Below are 19,526 nucleotides of genomic sequence, written 5' to 3' on the forward strand. Positions count from 1 at the left end.
TGTATTGAGAATAATCTCAATCAAATATGGTCTGAATGGGTAAACAACATTTGATGAAAAGACTGAAATCCATGTTGGTCCAATTACCTTTTATTATTCCTTCCATTTCACAATATTAGTCGTTTAAGGTTTGTGCACGATTATTATAAAAATGATTAATTGTGTTGATTTCAATGGTAAAATTAGTAACATTTATTAATTGTAGTTAGTGGAGTAGTTAAGTTGGATGAAATTCAATAAGTAAGAGTGTAATAGTGGGAAAAAATAATAAATGCTGCATTGGTATTGTAAAGTGAGAATTATTTTGAGAAAAAGAAAAAATGCTAAAGAGACAATAATTATGAGACGAAGGGAGTATTTTTTAAGTGCTACGTCCCTTCAAATTATTATGATGGAAAAACACCATTTTTTTTTTTGTATGGATCGACAAATCTGCATGAGTACATTTTCTAAGAGCCACATGGTGAGAGACAAAACTCTCTAAATAGATGCACTTTTTTAAATGACAAAACTCTCTAAATAGATACACTTTTCTATGTCATCGTGAGATTAATTCAATTTATAAGAACAATGAATAATATATGTAAAATTCGAGGTTCAAACTTCGGTCACTATAAAAAAAAGATGCACATTTCTATGATTTTTATACAAATGAGAGCCGAAATCCGGAACTAGAAACATGAAATTAACTACTAAAGGAAGTGGAGAATTAAAATATGAAATACGAAATTTGGCAACATGTAATCTATAGTTCTAGACGGTTGACTTCTTTATACGTATGAGATATCTTGATATTTGATGCTATTTATCACAAGAAACGAGTATATTTGTTAATTTTTTTTGGAGAAAAACAATATATTGGGTTTACCAGAAATTAAAGCAGCAGTGGTCCCATGGTCTAGCGGTTAGGACATTGGACTCTGAATCCAGTAACCCGAGTTCAAGTCTCGGTGGGACCTTTTTTCTTTTTATGTAAATTTCATATTAAACATCCACAACAGAATCTAAGGTACCGTTTGGCCAAACTTTTTTTTTCGGTCTAAAAGCTACTTTAAAACAAAGTTAAAATAAAGCTCTTTAAAAAAAAGGTTAAAGCTGTTTGGTTTCTTTATTTTTTTTTTAGTTCTAAAGTTATTTTTGAGTTAAAAGCTGTTTCGCAAAATATTATACAAAACTTTGAATTTATTATTTTTTGGTGGTGTCTGGGGTTCGAACCCGGGACCTTGCATATATTTATGCATTGTCTATAAATAAAAAAACTTTGAATTCATTATGAATTAACATAATAAATAAAAAAATGTCTAAAATATTTTTTGAAGGGAAAAAATGTTTAAAATATAAAAGATATATTTTTACCAATACTATATTTACTCAATGACGTTTATTTTGTGTAACATGAATACAAATTTGTATCATCATATAAACGACTTGTTAAATATTTGAATAGGATAAATAATTTAAGGAGGCTCAAATAATAACATAAATAATATCAAAGTAGTTTGGAAAATTAAAAACAATAATAATTTTTTTTTAAAGACATAAATCATCACAAACTCAAATATTTCTACTCTCCATCAACGCAACTCCTATTTGATTTCTAACTTTATTCATGTAGCCTCCATCTTGCACTCTTCCTGGATTATATGAACTGATTTCTTCATTTATATTACTTTATTCGTCACGCTCAATCATATCTATAATATGTATATGTGTGTATATATAATGAGAATAATTGGTTTTTTCTTTTTCAATTATACTCTATAACAAATTTTGTTATAAGAATACCATATTTTTAGTGTTGGTCAAAAAGATAAGAATTTATATATATAATATTATATTTGTTACATTGCTGGTGTCATTGAAAAAGATATGTTTAGTTTTTTTAATAAGAAAAAGATATGCATAGTTTGTTACAATACAAATGTGTAAATTATATATAAGTATAATTTTTTTAGGCAACTACACCTGTACTTTTAATTAAAATCAAAATTTTATAAAAATAATTATACGCATTACACAACACTAACAAAAATTATACGCATTAGCATAACAAAAAAAAAAAAAAAAAACAGAAAGAGGAACATAAAGTATTACTCTAAACACTAATGTGTGTGTGTATTTCCGTGGTTGAAGAAAGGGAATAAAAATATTCGGTGTCATTCATTGATAGCGTGAATACAAATATTTGCGTGTTTGTGATGATCAAAAGATATTGAAATTAATATATAAGTGATAAAAAGATAATAAAATTCCTTAAAAAAATAGATAATAAACTTAAATGGAACCTCATTAAAAAATTAAATGGCCCGGTTAAAAAAATAAAAAAAAATAAAATGGATGAAAAAAGCGTATTGAAAAAATAAAACAAAAGGTTGCCGGCTGGAGTTGAAGAGAGGTGCTTGTGAAATAAATTGGGGAGAAATAATTTTTTGAAGTAGCATTCAACAACTTTTGGTTAAAGCTCATTCCATTCAATTTTATGCATTCTAAAAAAAGTACTCTTTTTCGAAGGTACTTTATTGATATTGTGTTTGGCCTAACTTCTCCTTAAAAACGTAGAAAAGCTGAAAAAAAGCCGGGCCAAACGGTACCTAAGTCTCCTATAAATGTCAGTAATATTGTTTTCAGTTATATAAAAACGGGTTGATGTCAGTAATCTATTCGATGATGCTAGGGCAATTAATCGTGATCAATTACAAGACCTATGTATGTTCTTTCATATAATGTCATGATGTTTTATCTTACTAAGAAATACTAGCGTGAAGACCAAGTTTTATCTGGTCAATGCAGATTCTTGTCTCACGTATGTGCTTTAACTAATAACAGTGTTTCAAGCACCAACTCACGGCCTCAACAAAGAGACGTTATTGATTTTAATTAATTTGCTGTTTGTACATTTTTGTTGTTGATATATAGAAATCAACATGCTAAATTGAACTAGCCTTCATATTCTACTCTTTTCTTCCTCTTTCTATGTTCTTTTGCTTACCACACAAAGCATTAGTTGTCGATGCATCAACAAGCTATCAGCTACCTTCATTAACGTCAATAGTTCTCTCCACCGAACAAGGTTGGATTCTGATAATATTAGAATTTCAAACAAGAAAATTGTATAGTGAACAACCCAAAAAAGAGTAAACAAACTATTCATTGATATTTTTTGTATGATAATTGATAAATGCAATATAGGACCATTATAGTGTTAGGGAATCTAGAAAGCTTCCGAAGCATCTTCACTTGAACCCAACGATCTTTCTCTTAAAAATATAATAACATGATCACTCATGCTCCTCATAAAATCAAACCAAAACTCTAATATCATTTGTTGGAGAGTTGAAGGAAGCGTCAAAATCATCTCAATACTATAGAGTATAATAGTTATCCCCCACCCCACCCCCCTTTTTCTATCCATTTGGCTGCAAGGTGAATTATAAGTCTCTTGTATGTAAATTGTGGCCAACTTGGTGCATGGTGCACCCTTTCTTCTTTATACCCTTTAATTATTATTGATTTGCCAATGATTGACTCTTGTGTATTATCTATTCCCTCCGTCTCTTAATGTAGGCACTTATTGCCTTTTTCATATTTTTTAAAAAAAATTGTCGGTGTAATTAATGTGTCTGTTTTGTATATTAATATTATTAAATTGTCCTTTGTTTATATGTGTATAAAATTTAACTTTTCATATTTCAAGATAACGTAGTAGTATTAATTAGGGGTATGTTTAGAAAAAAATAATAATAAATACATCTAGTAATTTGAAAATAGATTTACATTTAATGGACAAAAATAAAGTCAAACGGATGCTTACCGCTTAAATATATGAACAAAGAGAGTAAATCTAAATCCAATCTCATTAAAAGTGCGCATTATCTTTAACATTACTACGGTCATTGCATTGCTGTTTATCAGTAATTAAATCGTTGAACTTTGTGAAACATATTTTGAAAATTAGAAAGACGCAAAGGAGCTGATGCCTATCACCAAATCTAAATGTACACTAACTTGATGACCCTAACTCAGTGTTTTGTGTCTAGTTGCCATGTGAAGACGTGTCCAATACCCAAAAGATGGAACATGATACATTTTAATTTATCCCCAATATTTTTTTAGAGGAATTTATCTAAAACATTTAATAAACTATAATTGTAATTTGATATTATATAATAATTTAATTTTCTAAAATAGCATGTTAAATATGAAAAGAGATTTAATCTCATTTGTCTACTTATTAGACTCTCACATTAAGAGTGGAGAAGTGGTGAATCAATATTGCATTTCACCGTCCATGGAACTATCAACGAAACTGCATTTACAAGACAATTCATTAGTCTATTTTAAACATAGATAAAATTACTTATTCACATTTGTTAATATAAATTAAGCTAAAAAGTCATACCAGACTTTCAAAAGACTTGACTCATGTTTAAGATATAATTGCATACAAACTATATTTCAAACTTAAACCTTAAATTTTTTAACATGTCAGACTTGAGCCTTTCAAAACATAACTCGGTTCATCTTATTTCCGCCCGTAATCTTAACCAAAACTTTTAAAACACTAAATATAGAAGTCCTCTCATTTATATATAGCTCAAACTCCACTTATTATCCAATTATGCAACGAGAGATTTGTAACTGAGCATTTAACACACCAACAAATGTTATAGTAAGCTTACTAAGAGAAGTACAAAATAAGTATGTATAACATCTTTATTTTTTAATTAATTACTATTATTATTTTCTGACTATCAAACTGAAAGAACCACTTTCGAAAAATTGAAAAGAAAGAAACTAATTACCCAGTAGGAATATTAATCTATTATTCAACTTAATAAAGTTGGAATCCATGTCATTATTCAACAACCAACTTGATAGCTTCTTCCATTCCTTAAGGTTCCCCTTCTTCAAGTCATAACGCAAAAGGTTCGCCACAAAACTAGCTCAACCTTTCTACTATGTGATGATGATATTCTTGAAAATAGCTGGCTTTTCATTACATATTTATGAGTGAAACGACCATTTTGGAATATATACCTAATTGCAAATTTCCTACATGATGATATGTTCATCAACTAGCATGATAATGGTCGTTGGTCAATATGTACAAAGATATACTATACTTCAACATGTGCTGTGACTTTATATGGTCTTTTCGATTTGACCATGCACATAATTAAATACTTGGCAACCCAATTTTTTTTTTAAGGACCAACCTAGAAAATTGACAAGATAACTTTCAATAAAAAACTTTAATTCAATTTTTAGAGCCGTCCATTTGAAACATAGTGTAGTCTCTTAAAAAAGTTAGATCTTCTACCGCTGATTTTAGAATTAGTTTTTAACGAATTATCTAAAAAGTCTAAGTTGGAAAAATACGCGTAGTGATATTTATGTGGGCCGTAGGTATAGTTGTTTCTAAAATTTAGGTTAAATTGGACATTTAGTCCCTTATTTATAGTATTTATGTGATTAAATATTTCTTTAGCCTTAAGGGACCAAATACTATAAGTCCTCTCTACTGCAAAAATACTATTTTTATTTTGTTTTTACTCTAAAGAAAGATTTTATCACATTTTTTGAAAGAGTATTTGGAGAATGATAAATTAATTTTTGTCCCTCAAAAAAGATAAATTAATTTTTGTGATGAATATATTTTTAATTTTTAAAATATTATAACAACATATATTTAATTGAAAAAATTTCGAATAAACTTTTCAAAATACTCATCCAAAATAATTTTTAAGTTCTCTAAAATTAAGAGAATTTTCTATTAGTATAAAGAAGGGTTAATAGTGTTTTTCACCCCTGTAATATATGATATTTCTGGTTTTCGCCCCTATAAAATTTTCGGTTTAATTTGCACCATCGTAAAATTTTTATTTTCTGGAAAACACCCCTAATAGCCCATTTTCAGAATTTTTTTTCACTAAATTTTGGTTTTTGAATGGGTATCCAATGGGTAGGGTACTACAGTGCCCGTCCCCATACCCGCATTTATAAAAAATACCCGTACCCATGCCCGTACCCTCGTGGGCAACAACTTTAGTCCCTTTCCCCATACTCTATGGGTACCTAAGTGTCTATACCCGCACCCATTACCCACACTTTAACTATGAAAAAAAAAAAAAAACATTACAAATGAAATAAAACTATGATCCCAATTTTTTAAAATTAACTCATAAAATAATAACATCCAAAATATCCCTAAAAAATTATGCACCGGCATGATGGAGTTGTTATTGTATTAAGCAGTTGTTTGGTTTAAGTTTAGGTTTAGGCTTAAATAGCTAAATAAATTAATTAATTATACATAAAAAATAAATAAATAATTTATGATATTATATAAATATGTATATGCGGGGTTGCGGGTCTGAGCAGTATAATACCCTTACCCGTGCCCATACCCATTTAATTTTGTGGGTATTACCCGTACCCGTGCCCAGACCCATAAAAACGGGATTTTACCCTACCCATTGTGGATATTTTTTGCGGGTACCCATTAGGTCTGGGTTCAATTGCCATCCCTACGTTTAGGGCAATCTATCGTCCAATGCATTACTAGTGGCTCCTAATTAAAGCATGTGTTTGAACAATTTAACTCTATGGTATCAATAAAAGGAAGAAAAAAATATGTTACACATTCAGTGCTACTATTCTACATGTAAGTTTGTGCTGTTTATCGATCATATATAATGCATGTCATGAGAAGGAAAAAAAATGTCAAGAATTAAATTTTGTAGCTAATTTTTTTTATTGAATAAATGTGTTTCAACGGTTGATGATTGTGTAATATTGGATTAGTTTGTGATTTTTTATGCGTCCATTTTGCAATTTTTTCATGGTATTGGAGATGTGTCCAAACCAGTTTCTACATAAAGCATGACAGTTTGTTTTTGTTTCTACGTTTGCTCTGTTTCTTGTGCTCTGTTCTATTTACTTGGTTGGTTTGTTTGAGTGTTTAGAATATTTTTTGGCACCAATTTCATTGGACCAACAACTAACAGTAATAAGAAGAGTTTTTTTTTTTTTGTCAAATAGCTTAGTGGTTAGAGAAATTCACCTTAAAGATGAATAAGTGGGGTGTCCGGGGTTCGAACTCCGACCTCTGCACATATTGTGCATTATCCCTTACTAAATGAGTTAAGCACATGGGGACAGTAATAAGAAGAGTTTAATTTGTATATATTTAATTATATGTAAAAACTTTTAAATTATCAATAAATTACAACTGATCAAATAAATGACTTGAAAAATATGATGTGACGATTATAATTGATTGACAATGTAGAACATCTTTATAGTGGTTATTTTTAGTCAAATAATCTATTCGTTATAAATCATTCTTTTAAGATGAATAAGTGGAGAATTAAAAGTTCGAACTTCAACCTTACATATATAATGCGATGACCCTAACAAATTGAGGTACAGTGTATACACATACATCTAATTAGGCACATTTTTATCAAATTGCTCTTAAATATTAATCAAAAACTAATCTCATAAGACAATTAGCATCAAATGAAGGGATCCTTAAGTTAATGAAAGATAACTCTAATGTCACAAACGTTTATCTACATGACATAGAAAAACACAAGGGATCTGGATATCTTTTGATGTACTTTGATGACATAAATAATCAAATAACTTTTTATAAAAATTATTTTTAAAAGATGTCATTTTGAGAAAATATGTGATTTTTACTATATAAAATCTCGAATAATGAATATTTAAGTTAGTGAATGTCAAAATCTCTTTTTTAAATCATATCAAATGGATTTGAAATAACTTTTACTATTTTTGAGTAAATTTTTTTAAAAAATCTATTTTTCTAAAATGTAAAACAAACTGGCCCTATATTAATTCTAATGATTATTTATGTAGTTAAGCTATTTAAGATAATGATTCTAATGATTATTTATGTATAAATTATTGATTTTTATGAAAAATGACATTTAAAGTTAAGTTATTTAAACGAATTTTTCTTTAAAACTTTCTTTGTTAAAATAATTATAACAAAAACATATTACACTACAAAAATCTTTTTTAAAAAAAGCTATAACAAACAGGTGTATTAAACAAGGTAAAGTAGTGCTATGATTCTAAATGATAATTTCTCCTTCTTACAATACAAGTCATTTTGACTAGGTTGAATTAGTTCTCAGCATATTCTGTAGTCAAATAATAAAGTATAGAATTTTGAGGAAATCATTTGATGGGGGGATTGGGTGCACTGCACCCTCAGTTTTAGAGGATCATGCATGATAGTGATATTACAAATAACATACCATAAACAAATTTGCATCTGATGTTTTCTCCCTTTATTGTCTTATTATTATAAGTTTCATTTCACACCTTTGAATATGTGTCCCACTAAAATGGAAAGCTTAATGTTTAAGAGAGAAAAAAATCAGATACAAGTTTAAAATGTTTTGGACCGTTGCATCTTGTATCGAAGAACTAGAGCCTATATATAACCTTTGTCTCTCTATTCCTTTACAATTCTTTCGGCATGTAAATTTTCAACGAACATCAACAATTGTAACGGATAATCTTAATCCAACCATAATTTTATTCATGTGTAACCAACCACACATATAATTATCCCAATTGGAGGTTCCACTCATTCTTGTTAATTCCATGTTCCAGGCATGAATATGACTTCTCTAGAAACTACCTAAATGAGAGACATCATATCACATAAAGCAAGTCAAGAAGAGATAAAGATGTTGCCAGGTAGGACTCTCTAATCCTATCTGCTTTTTCATTAATTTTTACCCTATGATGGACCATTAAATAGTAGTCCTAGATTAGTATAAATAGGTATGTAGTATTTCTCTTTGTCCATCAAGTAAAACTTTGGATAATATGACAAGTTTCTACACATTGGCTTTGATAGTGTTGTTTTTACATGTGAATCCTATTGTTTCTTCTAAAGATAGGAAATTAAGCTATGGTGATAATGATGATCTTGTGACTAACTTACCTGGCCAGCCTCCTGTTTATTTCCAGCACTATGCTGGATATGTCACAGTTAATGAAACCAATGGAAGAGCATTGTTTTACTGGTTTTTTGAGGCCATTACTAAGCCTGAAGACAAACCATTGGTTTTATGGCTTAATGGAGGTAAGGTCATGCTTTGGTATGAATGTAAATAACAAATTTGTGAACAAAAAGTTTATTGAACTCATTTTACTTTAATTTTTTTTCTTAATTGGTGGGGAAGAGTGTGATGTTATTTTGTATGTTTACAACCTATTTGAGAAATGTTAAAATAGCAAATTCGGCTCTAAAGAAGACAGATAAATAAACACATATGAATACAAAGTTCGGTCAATTGTGCTAACGTCTCCGAAAACTAGCAGGTCCTGTATGATACACATAATAAAATATATTATTTGTCTAGGTGACAATGTTCTTTTTTGTTACTTACAGGTCCTGGATGCTCATCTGTTGGATATGGAGCAACACAAGAGATTGGTCCATTTTTAGTGGACACTGATGGCAAGGGTCTCAAATTTAACAACTTCTCATGGAACAAAGGTATGAGGATTGAGGACCACAAACATAACATACATTAGTATACTTTGTGGCACAATCCATCTTACTGTTTTTCATGGAAATGTAAAAAAATTTCCCTACATAGAATTGTTAATTGATGCTTAGTATTTTTTTTTTTTTTTTTTTTATAAATGTGAAATGTAATATCATGCAGAAGCAAACATGTTATTCTTGGAATCTCCTGTTGGAGTTGGATTTTCTTATTCAAATACAACCAGTGAATATGCACAACTAGGAGATGACTTCGCAGGTTCTAAATTGATAATATCTGTTTTTTTCACTATGATCATCAAATGTTACAAAATAAGTCTATAGTTATTTTTAATTGTGTTCTCTTGACTATTTGAAACAGCTAATGATGCTTACACATTTCTGCACAATTGGTTTCTCAAGTATCCATCATATAGAACAAGAGCATTTTACATAGCCGGAGAGAGCTATGCAGGTATTGGAATCAAAGTTAGGGTGTCTGGTATTTTAAACTCCGAGTATCGCATTTGCTTCTTGATGATAAAATAGATCTTAAAACATGTTGTGCAGGAAAGTATGTACCAGAGCTTGCTGAACTCATCATTGATAGAAACAATGACCCTTCCCTTCATATTGATCTCAAGGGCATTTTGGTATGTTCCTACAAGATTTAAAATCTAGCTTAAAGTTCTAGATAAAAATCAAAGTATAAAGAATCTTAGTTTAATATAAATATGAGTGAGCACAAAATAATAATGGTTTTATTTTTTTGGGCAGCTGGGAAACCCTGAAACTTCTTATGCTGAAGATTGGTTAGGAATGGTCGATTATGCTTGGAGTCATGCAGTGATATCTGATGAAACCTATAAAACAATCAGAAGAAGTTGTGACTTTAACTGTAGTGATCCATGGAAAAATGAAGAATGTACTCATGGTGTGGATGAAGTGCTTAAACAGTACAATGAAATTGATATTTACAGCCTCTATACCTCAGTCTGCTTTGCTAGTACAGCGCGATCTAACGATCAATCGATGAAAATGGTGATGAAGCACTCATCTTTAATGGTGAGTAATCAAAACAATATCAGTGGAAGTGTGCTTTGAAATTGAGAAACTTCAAACAATAATATGTTACTTTTTGGCCAAGTAAACTTATAAACAATTTGTTTTGAATTCTCTTTGACAAAACTCGTAAATATTTCATGAGGGGGACGCGTGAAATTTCACACAATGTCATTTGAAAAAGACTCTTTTAGAGTGATAGATTGAAAATTATTAAACCAATTTAGAATTGTGAAATTCCGCCACGTGAGGAAACTTTTTTTAGAATGATATATACACACACGTGTGCGCGTGTGTATGTATATGTCGTTTCACTATATGTTTTCAATTGTGTATATAAATTGAGCTAACACTTCTTTGTGGATTTGGTTGACTAGATACCAAGGATCATGGGTGGTTATGATCCATGTTTGGATGACTATGCTAAAGCTTTTTACAACAAACCAGATGTTCAGAAAGCCCTTCATGCCAGTGATGGTCATAGTCTAAGGAATTGGAGTATTTGCAAGTATATATTGTCCTATTTTTCACTTTTTTGTACTAATATCTACATGATTTTGATTACCCTTAATCTAAATTGACATTTTATCTGTTAATTAAAAACAGCAACGACATATTTACCGGATGGAAACAAACAAAACAATCTGTTATCCCAATTTACAAGAAGCTTATTTCAGCCGGACTTAGAATTTGGCTTTACAGGTAACCAATTATAAATGTGCGCGAGCATCGTAAATTTCTGAATTTTCATCTTCAAAAACAAATTAGTATTGTTAATAAAGAGGATATTTAAAAAATAATAATAAATTTATCTAGTAATTCAAAATGAGTGCCAAAGCTAATAATATTGTTCAATTTGAACTTTTTCTATAGATTTAATTAAGGACCTTATAAACCATATTTTTTTCTTCATGATTTTTATTTCTTCAAACTTGATTGTTCAGTGGAGACACTGATGGTAGAGTGCCAGTGCTATCAACCAGATACAGCTTAAGCATTCTTGATTTGCCTATTACCAAACAATGGAGTCCTTGGTACCATGAAAAAGAGGTAAAAAAAAAATCATGAATTATTTTTTTATTTATAATAAATCATGAATTAAAAAATTATGAATTTACATTAAAAGATCATATTCCTAAGTATGACATATAGATGATGCATTTGGTATGATGATTCATTTAATTTTTTTGTTTTTTTTTTTTGTGTTGGAATAGGTAAGTGGATGGTATCAAGAATATGAAGGACTTACGTTTGCTACATTTAGAGGAGCTGGTCATGCAGTGCCCTGTTTTAAACCAAGCAATTCACTTAAATTCTTCACCACCTTTCTTCTTGGAGAATCACCACCTTCAACTAGATAAAATAAAAGAATGTGATTTTTATTTTTAAAAAATAATATGTGATTTTGGCTGTTAAGTTTTGCAATTACGTGGTAGTACTATCTTATCATAATGTTAAGCTAGCATATACAAATATATCATATGATATATGATGATATAAATAAAAGAGTATCACTATTTCAAATTGATTAAATGCAAAATCTAATTTTATTTTATCTTCTAATGGAATCTACACCCGTATGTTTTTTTTCTTCTTTCTTTCTTTCTTTCTTTTTTCTTCGTATAGATTCCCTTTATTAAAATAATTCTATTAGAGATGTGTTGATATTCAAACATTAGTTTATCACATTGTAAGAGGCTTACCTCTTATACTAAATGCACCCCTATGAGTACTTGAGGATATTTTCGGTTATAGTTGTAGAAATTTGCTGCTTTTTGCTTCTAATTTGGGTTTGAGGTGTTTGTATTGTAGTTAGCCATGTTTATAATTTTATATATTTATCCAGCTATGAATTTTGTATTTGTATCTATCAATTAAACAATTTACTTCCAAATATAAACAAATAAGGTAGTTGAAAAGTTGATGCATATAGACTAAATTTTTAACCACAACTGTTTGCTTTTCAACTACTCTATTTGATTATATTTCATTATGAAGGAAGTATGTTTGTGGAAAACTTTTATTCTAACTCAATATCGACTTTTTTGAAAGAAAATTAAAAGGTCAAAGATTTTTAAAGATGTTTTTTTTTTTTTTTTTTTATGAAAAAAGTTGATTTTTGAATTATGCAATTCAAACAAATGTGTTGAATTGAGTTGTTCATGAACTTTAAATGAGTTTAAATTGAGCTAATAAAAATTTGTATCGAACTTAAGTTGAGTTTCAAGCTCAACCGATTATTATTGAGTTGAGCTCATCAACCGTACATACACTTAATATAGGTACGAAATCTATTATTGCTCTTTATTTATATACATATCTATGGATCATGCTAACTTATAAGAACATATGTTACAAAATCCACAAATGATAATTATGTCTTGAAAATCTTAGCTTTGCTAACTTGTGAACTAAGAACATATGTTACAAAATCCAAAATTTTAGTTTTGCTAACTTATGAACTAAGAATATATGTTACAAAATCCACAAATGATAATTATGTCTTGAAAATCCTAGTTTTAAACTCTGAAAAATAGAATACACAGTTTTTAATATGAAATGTCTATCGTTACACCAACAAATGGTATGCTAGTATTTATCATTTATGAGTCATGCTAACCGGTGCCCTTGTGACACTGGTTAAGGATACCAAAAAAAGAAGTTGTTACTAAAAAAGGAATTTTTTTTGACTTTTTATGGATTAATTATACAATTTTCAATGCAATTACTATTACATATAATTTTCTTTTTTAGTGTCCTTAACCAATGTCCGAGGTCACTAGTTAACATTTTTCTTTATTCATGTACAATTTTCAATATGAAATGCGTATTTTAGAACTTTTCTTAAAGCATCTTCAATTGTGCTCTTGTCAAGAAGAAGCTTAAGTGGCTATCCTTAACCAATGTCCGAGGTCACTAGTTAACATTTTCCTTTATTCATGTACAATTTTCAATATGAAATGCGTATTTTTAAAACTTTTCTTAAAGCATCTTCAATTGTGCTCTTATCAAGAAGAAACTTAAGTGGCTTTTCTGCGTAAATATCACATATTCACTTCATTTTTAATTTTAATGTTTAATAAACACTCATTCTATGCAACCCAACAACTTTTAAAAAACCATTCAATTTTCAACATTGAATTCATGCATTAATTTTTCATTTGAAATATGATGAAAAAAGTTATGGATCTATGGATCAATGATGAAAAAGTTGAATAAAGAATGCGACGAGAGTTACAATGCTTGTATAAGTCTTGTATCTCAATAGTAATCTCTCTTATTTCTTCTTCCATGGGAGTAGCTAATAAAGGCTCTGTTTGGCAAGACCAAAAAGATAGCTTATATCTTATAGTGGATAGCTTATAAGCTCATTTGATAAAAAAAATTCCGTTTGATAACATTTTTTTTTACAATAAATTTATAACTTATTTTTCAGACGTTATTTCAAATAATATTTGAGCTTATAGCTTATCATCTTTTATTTCATTTTCACCCTTATCACTTTAACTAAAATCCATTTTTACTCCTTTTAATAAATAACTGCGTTTAAGAAAACATGTTACTTTTAATTAAAGTTCGGATTTCACTTGAACTATTTTTTTTTGTTACAAAATATATGTTGATGTTTACAAAAAATAAATGTTACGTTTTCCTTTATAAAAAAAAATAAATGTTACGTTTACCCAAAAAAATAGTACGTTACGTTTTAAAAAAAAATGTTGTCACAAATCAACTTTTTTTTAAAGGTTTTGTTTAATTTTTTTATAAAGTCTAAAAACGGAAATAAAATAAATTTTAAATAAAACATTAGTCAATTTATAAATTTAAAAATAATATATGAAAGGCATAGCTTCTTCAAAAAAATAAATATATGAAAGGCATATTAAATTAATACATTTAAACTATTATATTTTAAGTTCCTATATACAAGCCTCCTTTGTATTTTTCACATTTCTTAAGAAAAGATGTTGCTGCAATCAATGTGTATATTTTGCATGTTAATATTAGCAAATTGTCATTTGTTTATACGTGTATTAAATTTTTTATTTTTTATTTTTTTTTATATTTGAAGACAAGTTAATAATATTAATTAAGAGATATATTTAGAAAAAAATAAATAAATACATCTAGTAATTTAAAAAAGTGTTTATATATATATATATATATATATATATATATATATATATATATATATACGCGGAAGATGCTCTTTGTAAAACCTTGAATGTGTGTAACCACCACTATTAATGATAATTAATTTTCCTATTTGGCGGTGAGGAGAAGATTTGAATTAATGATAATTAATTTTCCTATTTGGCGGTGAGGAGAAGATTTGACTGTGAACTCAATGTAGGAAAAATGTAAATTAAGTCAGTATCTGATTTTCATAAAAGTTTATCTAAATAAAATAGAAAACATAACGAATCTGGATATATCTAATTAATGTTCTTTGAAGGATCGAATACACATTAGAACATTTATAAGTATATATATAGGCAATGTAGTTCACTTTGTCTATTACTCAAGTTCCATAAACAAGTAAAAGAAATCTAAAACTTTGTTATTGCATTGTGTGCATTCCGTATATATGGATCATAACATGCCATGTTTCTACACATTGGCTTTGATAGTATTGTTTTTATGTATGAATACTATTGTTTCTTCTAGAGATAAGAAATTGCTTGGTGGAAGAAATTTGAGCATTGGTGATAAGGGTGATCTTGTGACTAACTTACCAGGCCAGCCTCAAGCAGATTTCAAACACTATGCTGGTTATGTCATTGTCAATGAAACCAATGGAAGATCACTCTTTTATTGGTTTTTTGAGGCCGTGACAAAACCTGAGGAGAAACCATTGCTTTTATGGCTTAATGGAGGTAAAGTGATTTTGCTTTGTGAAAATATACATATTACTTTCTTAAATGCATGCATTTGGCTATTTTTTTTCGTTGATTCATGATTTTAATCCTCAAATTTTAAATCTTAAATTATAGTCTTAAAAATTTCAAAATATTTTTCACAATTGAACTTTTGGACTTTCCCTAAAAAAAAAAAAATTTGGACTTTTTTTCTTCATATATGTTCAATAAAATGATGCATCAATGCATGTTTCAGGGAAAACGAATTTTTTGGGGTTTTACTTTTTGTTTGTTTTATTTCGTAGGTTTTAAATTTTAAATAACACTTTATTTCATTCTAGGTCAACACGATGCATCGTTATTTTAAAAGACAAGTTTTGTTTGGTCAACCATAGAGATGTCTTGTTTTGACTCTATATGTATTGGATCTTTGACAGTTTTGGCCCCCAAAGTGGAAAGATAGGGGGTCGACAAAAGTGGCATTGGGGGCCAAAAATGCCAAAGATCCAATACACAGGGGGTTGTTTTGTATTTTAATTAGTTAAGGGGCCAAAATCGTAATTTTTGAAAAGATAGGGGGCCAAAAGTGCAATTAAGCCTTATATAAAATATCATTGGATTAAAAAATATATAATAATAATAATGATGATGATGATGATGATAATAGTAATATTATTACATTTACATTTATGTATTGTCACATCGGCCTCCGACTTGCCATCTCATAATTCAAATTGACACTTTAGAAGAAAAAAAAAACCCAAATTTAATGGTGAGGAAAATTTCAATAATTAAAAAAATTGAGATTGTATTTTTAGATTTAAAATGATGAGACTAATATGTAAATAAAAGTGTTATTTGAACCTTAAGGTCTACCTTTATTTGGCTTTGCTCTGTTTACTTTCCTCTATAGGGAGTGCTAAATAGCTTGACATGTTGATGGACGAAGATAGACAACTCAAAAATCAAGCCAATAGAAAAAAAAAATAAGGCGGAGAGAAAACAATGGTATAAAACAACAAACAATCATCCAACGGTTTTAAATATGTCGTGCTATGAGTCATGCACTTATTTTGTCGTGTCAACTATCATTAACCTTACTCTATTTATTGTCTACGAGAGAGATATACACATGTGATAGCTTTATGAGATTCATTTTATCACCAAACTATATGTCTTTTTTTCTCATGAATACAAAATGAAGGTAAACCAAAATTCGCCTTTAAGCCTATTTAAAATTGTTAATATTTGGAATGTCTTTTGAATCAAATTAATTTTGTCGTATAATTTCGAAGGGATCAAATCAATTTATTCAATGAAACTATTTGACAAAGATTTATGTGATGAGAATTTTAAAATTAAAAGAGAATTTTAAACATAGTTTAAAAACAAGTTAACAATTTCCTACAATTGCAAAGAATAAATTTGGTGATTCACTCAAAAATCAATTAACAACTATGTTGATTTCATTTATTTGATCAAGTTTTTTTTTTCTTTCTTTTATTTCTCTGATATACGTTCTCTACTAATAAGGTAACAATGTGCTTTTTTGTTACAGGTCCTGGATGCTCATCTGTTGGATATGGAGCAACACAAGAGATTGGCCCATTTTTAGTGGACACTGATGGCAAAGGACTTAAATTTAATAACTTCTCATGGAATAGAGGTAAATATAATATTGGTTTAATTTTACTTTTAATTTATCTATTTTATCAAACTCACTAGAATAGTCAGTCATTCTATTTTAAAATCGATCATTTTTTGTCACTCCATTGTTACTTTTGTTAATACTTAGAATTTTATATATGTTTGTATGTGGAATGTGACAATGCAGAAGCCAACCTGTTATTCCTTGAATCTCCTGTTGGAGTTGGATTTTCCTACTCAAATACAACCAGTGAATACAAACAATTGGGAGATGATTTCACAGGTATTTTACTTAATCTAAAATCTTTCATGCATATTAAAATGTTACATTTTCCCTAAAATATATGCTACATTTTCTATTTTTCCTTGCTGATACAAAATACTCACATAAATTTATGAAACAGCTAATGATACTTACACTTTCCTACATAAGTGGTTCCTCAAGTTTCCTTCATATAGAACAAGGGCATTGTACATAGGAGGAGAGAGCTATGGAGGTATTGAAATCACCATCAGAATAATCATCTAACATGTAATTTTAAGTCCTTTGAATTGATCATGAAGCATGATTTTCAGGACATTTTGTACCACAATTGGCTGAAGTTATCCTTGATAGGAATAAAGACCCTTCCCTACATATTGATCTCAAGGGAATTTTGGTATGGTCATAAATATTTTCTTTTATGAATAAGAATCAAACTCGTACTCAGGGTTTACAATATTTACACACAATGCGCACCGATCACTTGGGCTAAATCAGGTGGTGGTAGTACTGCGCACCGACCACTTGGGCTAGATCAGGTGGTGGTAGTACGGTGCGCAATGTGTGTAAATATTGTAAACCCTAAGTACGAGTATCTAACTTTTAAGTGTTAAATAAAGGTCAGAGTGCAAATATAACCTTAAAATATAAAAATTGTAATTATATTTTGGGGCAGGTGGGAAACCCTGAAACTTCTTATGCTGAGGATTGGTGGGGTATGATTGATTATGCTTGGAGCCATGCAGTGATATCTGATGAAACTCACAAATTACTTAAAACAAATTGTGAATTTAAAAGCAGTGAAGATATATTGAGTAAGGATGATGTATGTAATAAAGGATTAGATGAAATGTTCAAGCAGTACAATGAAATTGATATCTACAGTCTCTACACCCCTACTTGCTTAGCCAACAAGGGGATTTCAAAACCAATGCAAAAGGTTATGAAGCGTTCATCAAACAAAGACATGGTGAGATTAGAAAATTTTATTTTTATCAGAGTCTCTCTTTAAGTGTTTTTAGGCTTAAAAACTTGTAACACTACCTTGTGCATTTGTTAAACTAGATACCAAAGGTAATGGGTGGTTATGATCCATGTCTAGATGACTATGCTAAAATATTTTATAACAGACCAGATGTTCAGAAGGCTCTCCATGCCAGTGATGGTCACAATCTCAAGAATTGGAGTATTTGCAAGTAAATATTTTGACTTTCCTAACACTTATTTGTTTGTTTATGATGTTAATTAGAAGTGGTATAATAGAATGTTGGATCCGACTTCTCTAAAGTGAACACTTTGAGCACACTTGTTTTAGAGTGTAACAAATCACTTTAGAGGAACCAAATCTTAGAGCATGTGGTTTTCATTTGTCTATATTAATGGTTAATGAAAAACAGTGATGACATATTTCACGACTGGGCACAATCAAAGCGTTCTATTATTCCAATTTACAAGAAGCTTATTCCAACAGGACTTAGAATTTGGCTTTACAGGTAATTAATTAATTCATTCATTCAATCAAATAGTACTATTCAAGACCATGCATGCATGTGGTGCCTGTGACATTTTCTCATATATTTTTGTTCATCTTTTTTATCATTGAATGGTTCAGTGGAGACACAGATGGTAGAGTGCCAGTATTGTCAACAAGATACAGCATAAATCTTCTTGGTTTGCCAATCACCAAGCCATGGAGTCCATGGTACAATGAAAAGCAGGTAATTAAGATATCATAAATTCAATAGGTTTTCTGAGAACAAATCAAATTTTGGCATTGTTATTCATATTTTTAATGAACTTTTGTGTTATTTAACTAACAGGTTAGTGGGTGGTATCAAGAATATAAAGGGCTTACATTTGCTACATTTCGAGGAGCTGGCCATGATGTGCCTACTTTTAAACCAAGCAATTCACTTGTATTTTTTTCCTCATTTCTTGCGGGACAATCACTACCTTCTATAAGATGAAAATCAAGATTCTACTTTTGGGATGAGAAAAAAATGATCTTAAAAATGTGAATTTTTTTTTTTTGCCTAAGTTTCTACCGATATAGGGAAGTAATTCTAAATTCTTTTGATATGAAATCAAGTACGTGTTTATATACAGGCGATTGGTCAATTTTTTTAAAAGCTGGATTTATTTATCAAGTGACTCTTGAATCTTG

The 19,526-nt window shown here is 29.3% G+C and overlaps 2 protein-coding genes and 1 non-coding gene across 3 annotated transcripts; all 3 read left to right on the forward strand.

Moving 5' to 3' along the window:
• Positions 1-887: 887 nt before the first annotated feature.
• Positions 888-959, forward strand: TRNAQ-CUG (transfer RNA glutamine (anticodon CUG)). The gene has a single exon. It is a non-coding gene; the product is annotated as a tRNA-Gln (tRNA).
• Positions 960-8,857: 7,898 nt separating this feature from the next.
• Positions 8,858-12,149, forward strand: LOC11433100 (serine carboxypeptidase-like 31). The gene is made up of 10 exons (XM_003593452.3): positions 8,858-9,127; positions 9,437-9,544; positions 9,717-9,812; positions 9,915-10,007; positions 10,103-10,185; positions 10,310-10,597; positions 10,972-11,102; positions 11,201-11,296; positions 11,539-11,644; positions 11,809-12,149. The coding sequence occupies exons 1-10, from the start codon at positions 8,869-8,871 to the stop codon at positions 11,953-11,955; spliced, it is 1,407 nt and encodes a 468-aa protein (XP_003593500.1). The 5' UTR covers positions 8,858-8,868; the 3' UTR covers positions 11,956-12,149.
• A 2,652-nt stretch (positions 12,150-14,801) lies between these two features.
• LOC11425154 (serine carboxypeptidase-like 32) lies at positions 14,802-19,465 on the forward strand. Its single transcript, XM_003593453.3, has 10 exons — positions 14,802-15,471; positions 17,012-17,119; positions 17,288-17,383; positions 17,505-17,597; positions 17,677-17,759; positions 18,039-18,332; positions 18,428-18,558; positions 18,760-18,855; positions 18,975-19,080; positions 19,183-19,465. The coding sequence occupies exons 1-10, from the start codon at positions 15,183-15,185 to the stop codon at positions 19,327-19,329; spliced, it is 1,443 nt and encodes a 480-aa protein (XP_003593501.2). The 5' UTR covers positions 14,802-15,182; the 3' UTR covers positions 19,330-19,465.
• Positions 19,466-19,526: the final 61 nt, after the last annotated feature.

The sequence above is a fragment of the Medicago truncatula genome, chromosome 2 (genome assembly GCF_003473485.1).
Source record: "Medicago truncatula cultivar Jemalong A17 chromosome 2, MtrunA17r5.0-ANR, whole genome shotgun sequence".
Lineage (NCBI taxonomy): Eukaryota > Viridiplantae > Streptophyta > Magnoliopsida > Fabales > Fabaceae > Medicago > Medicago truncatula.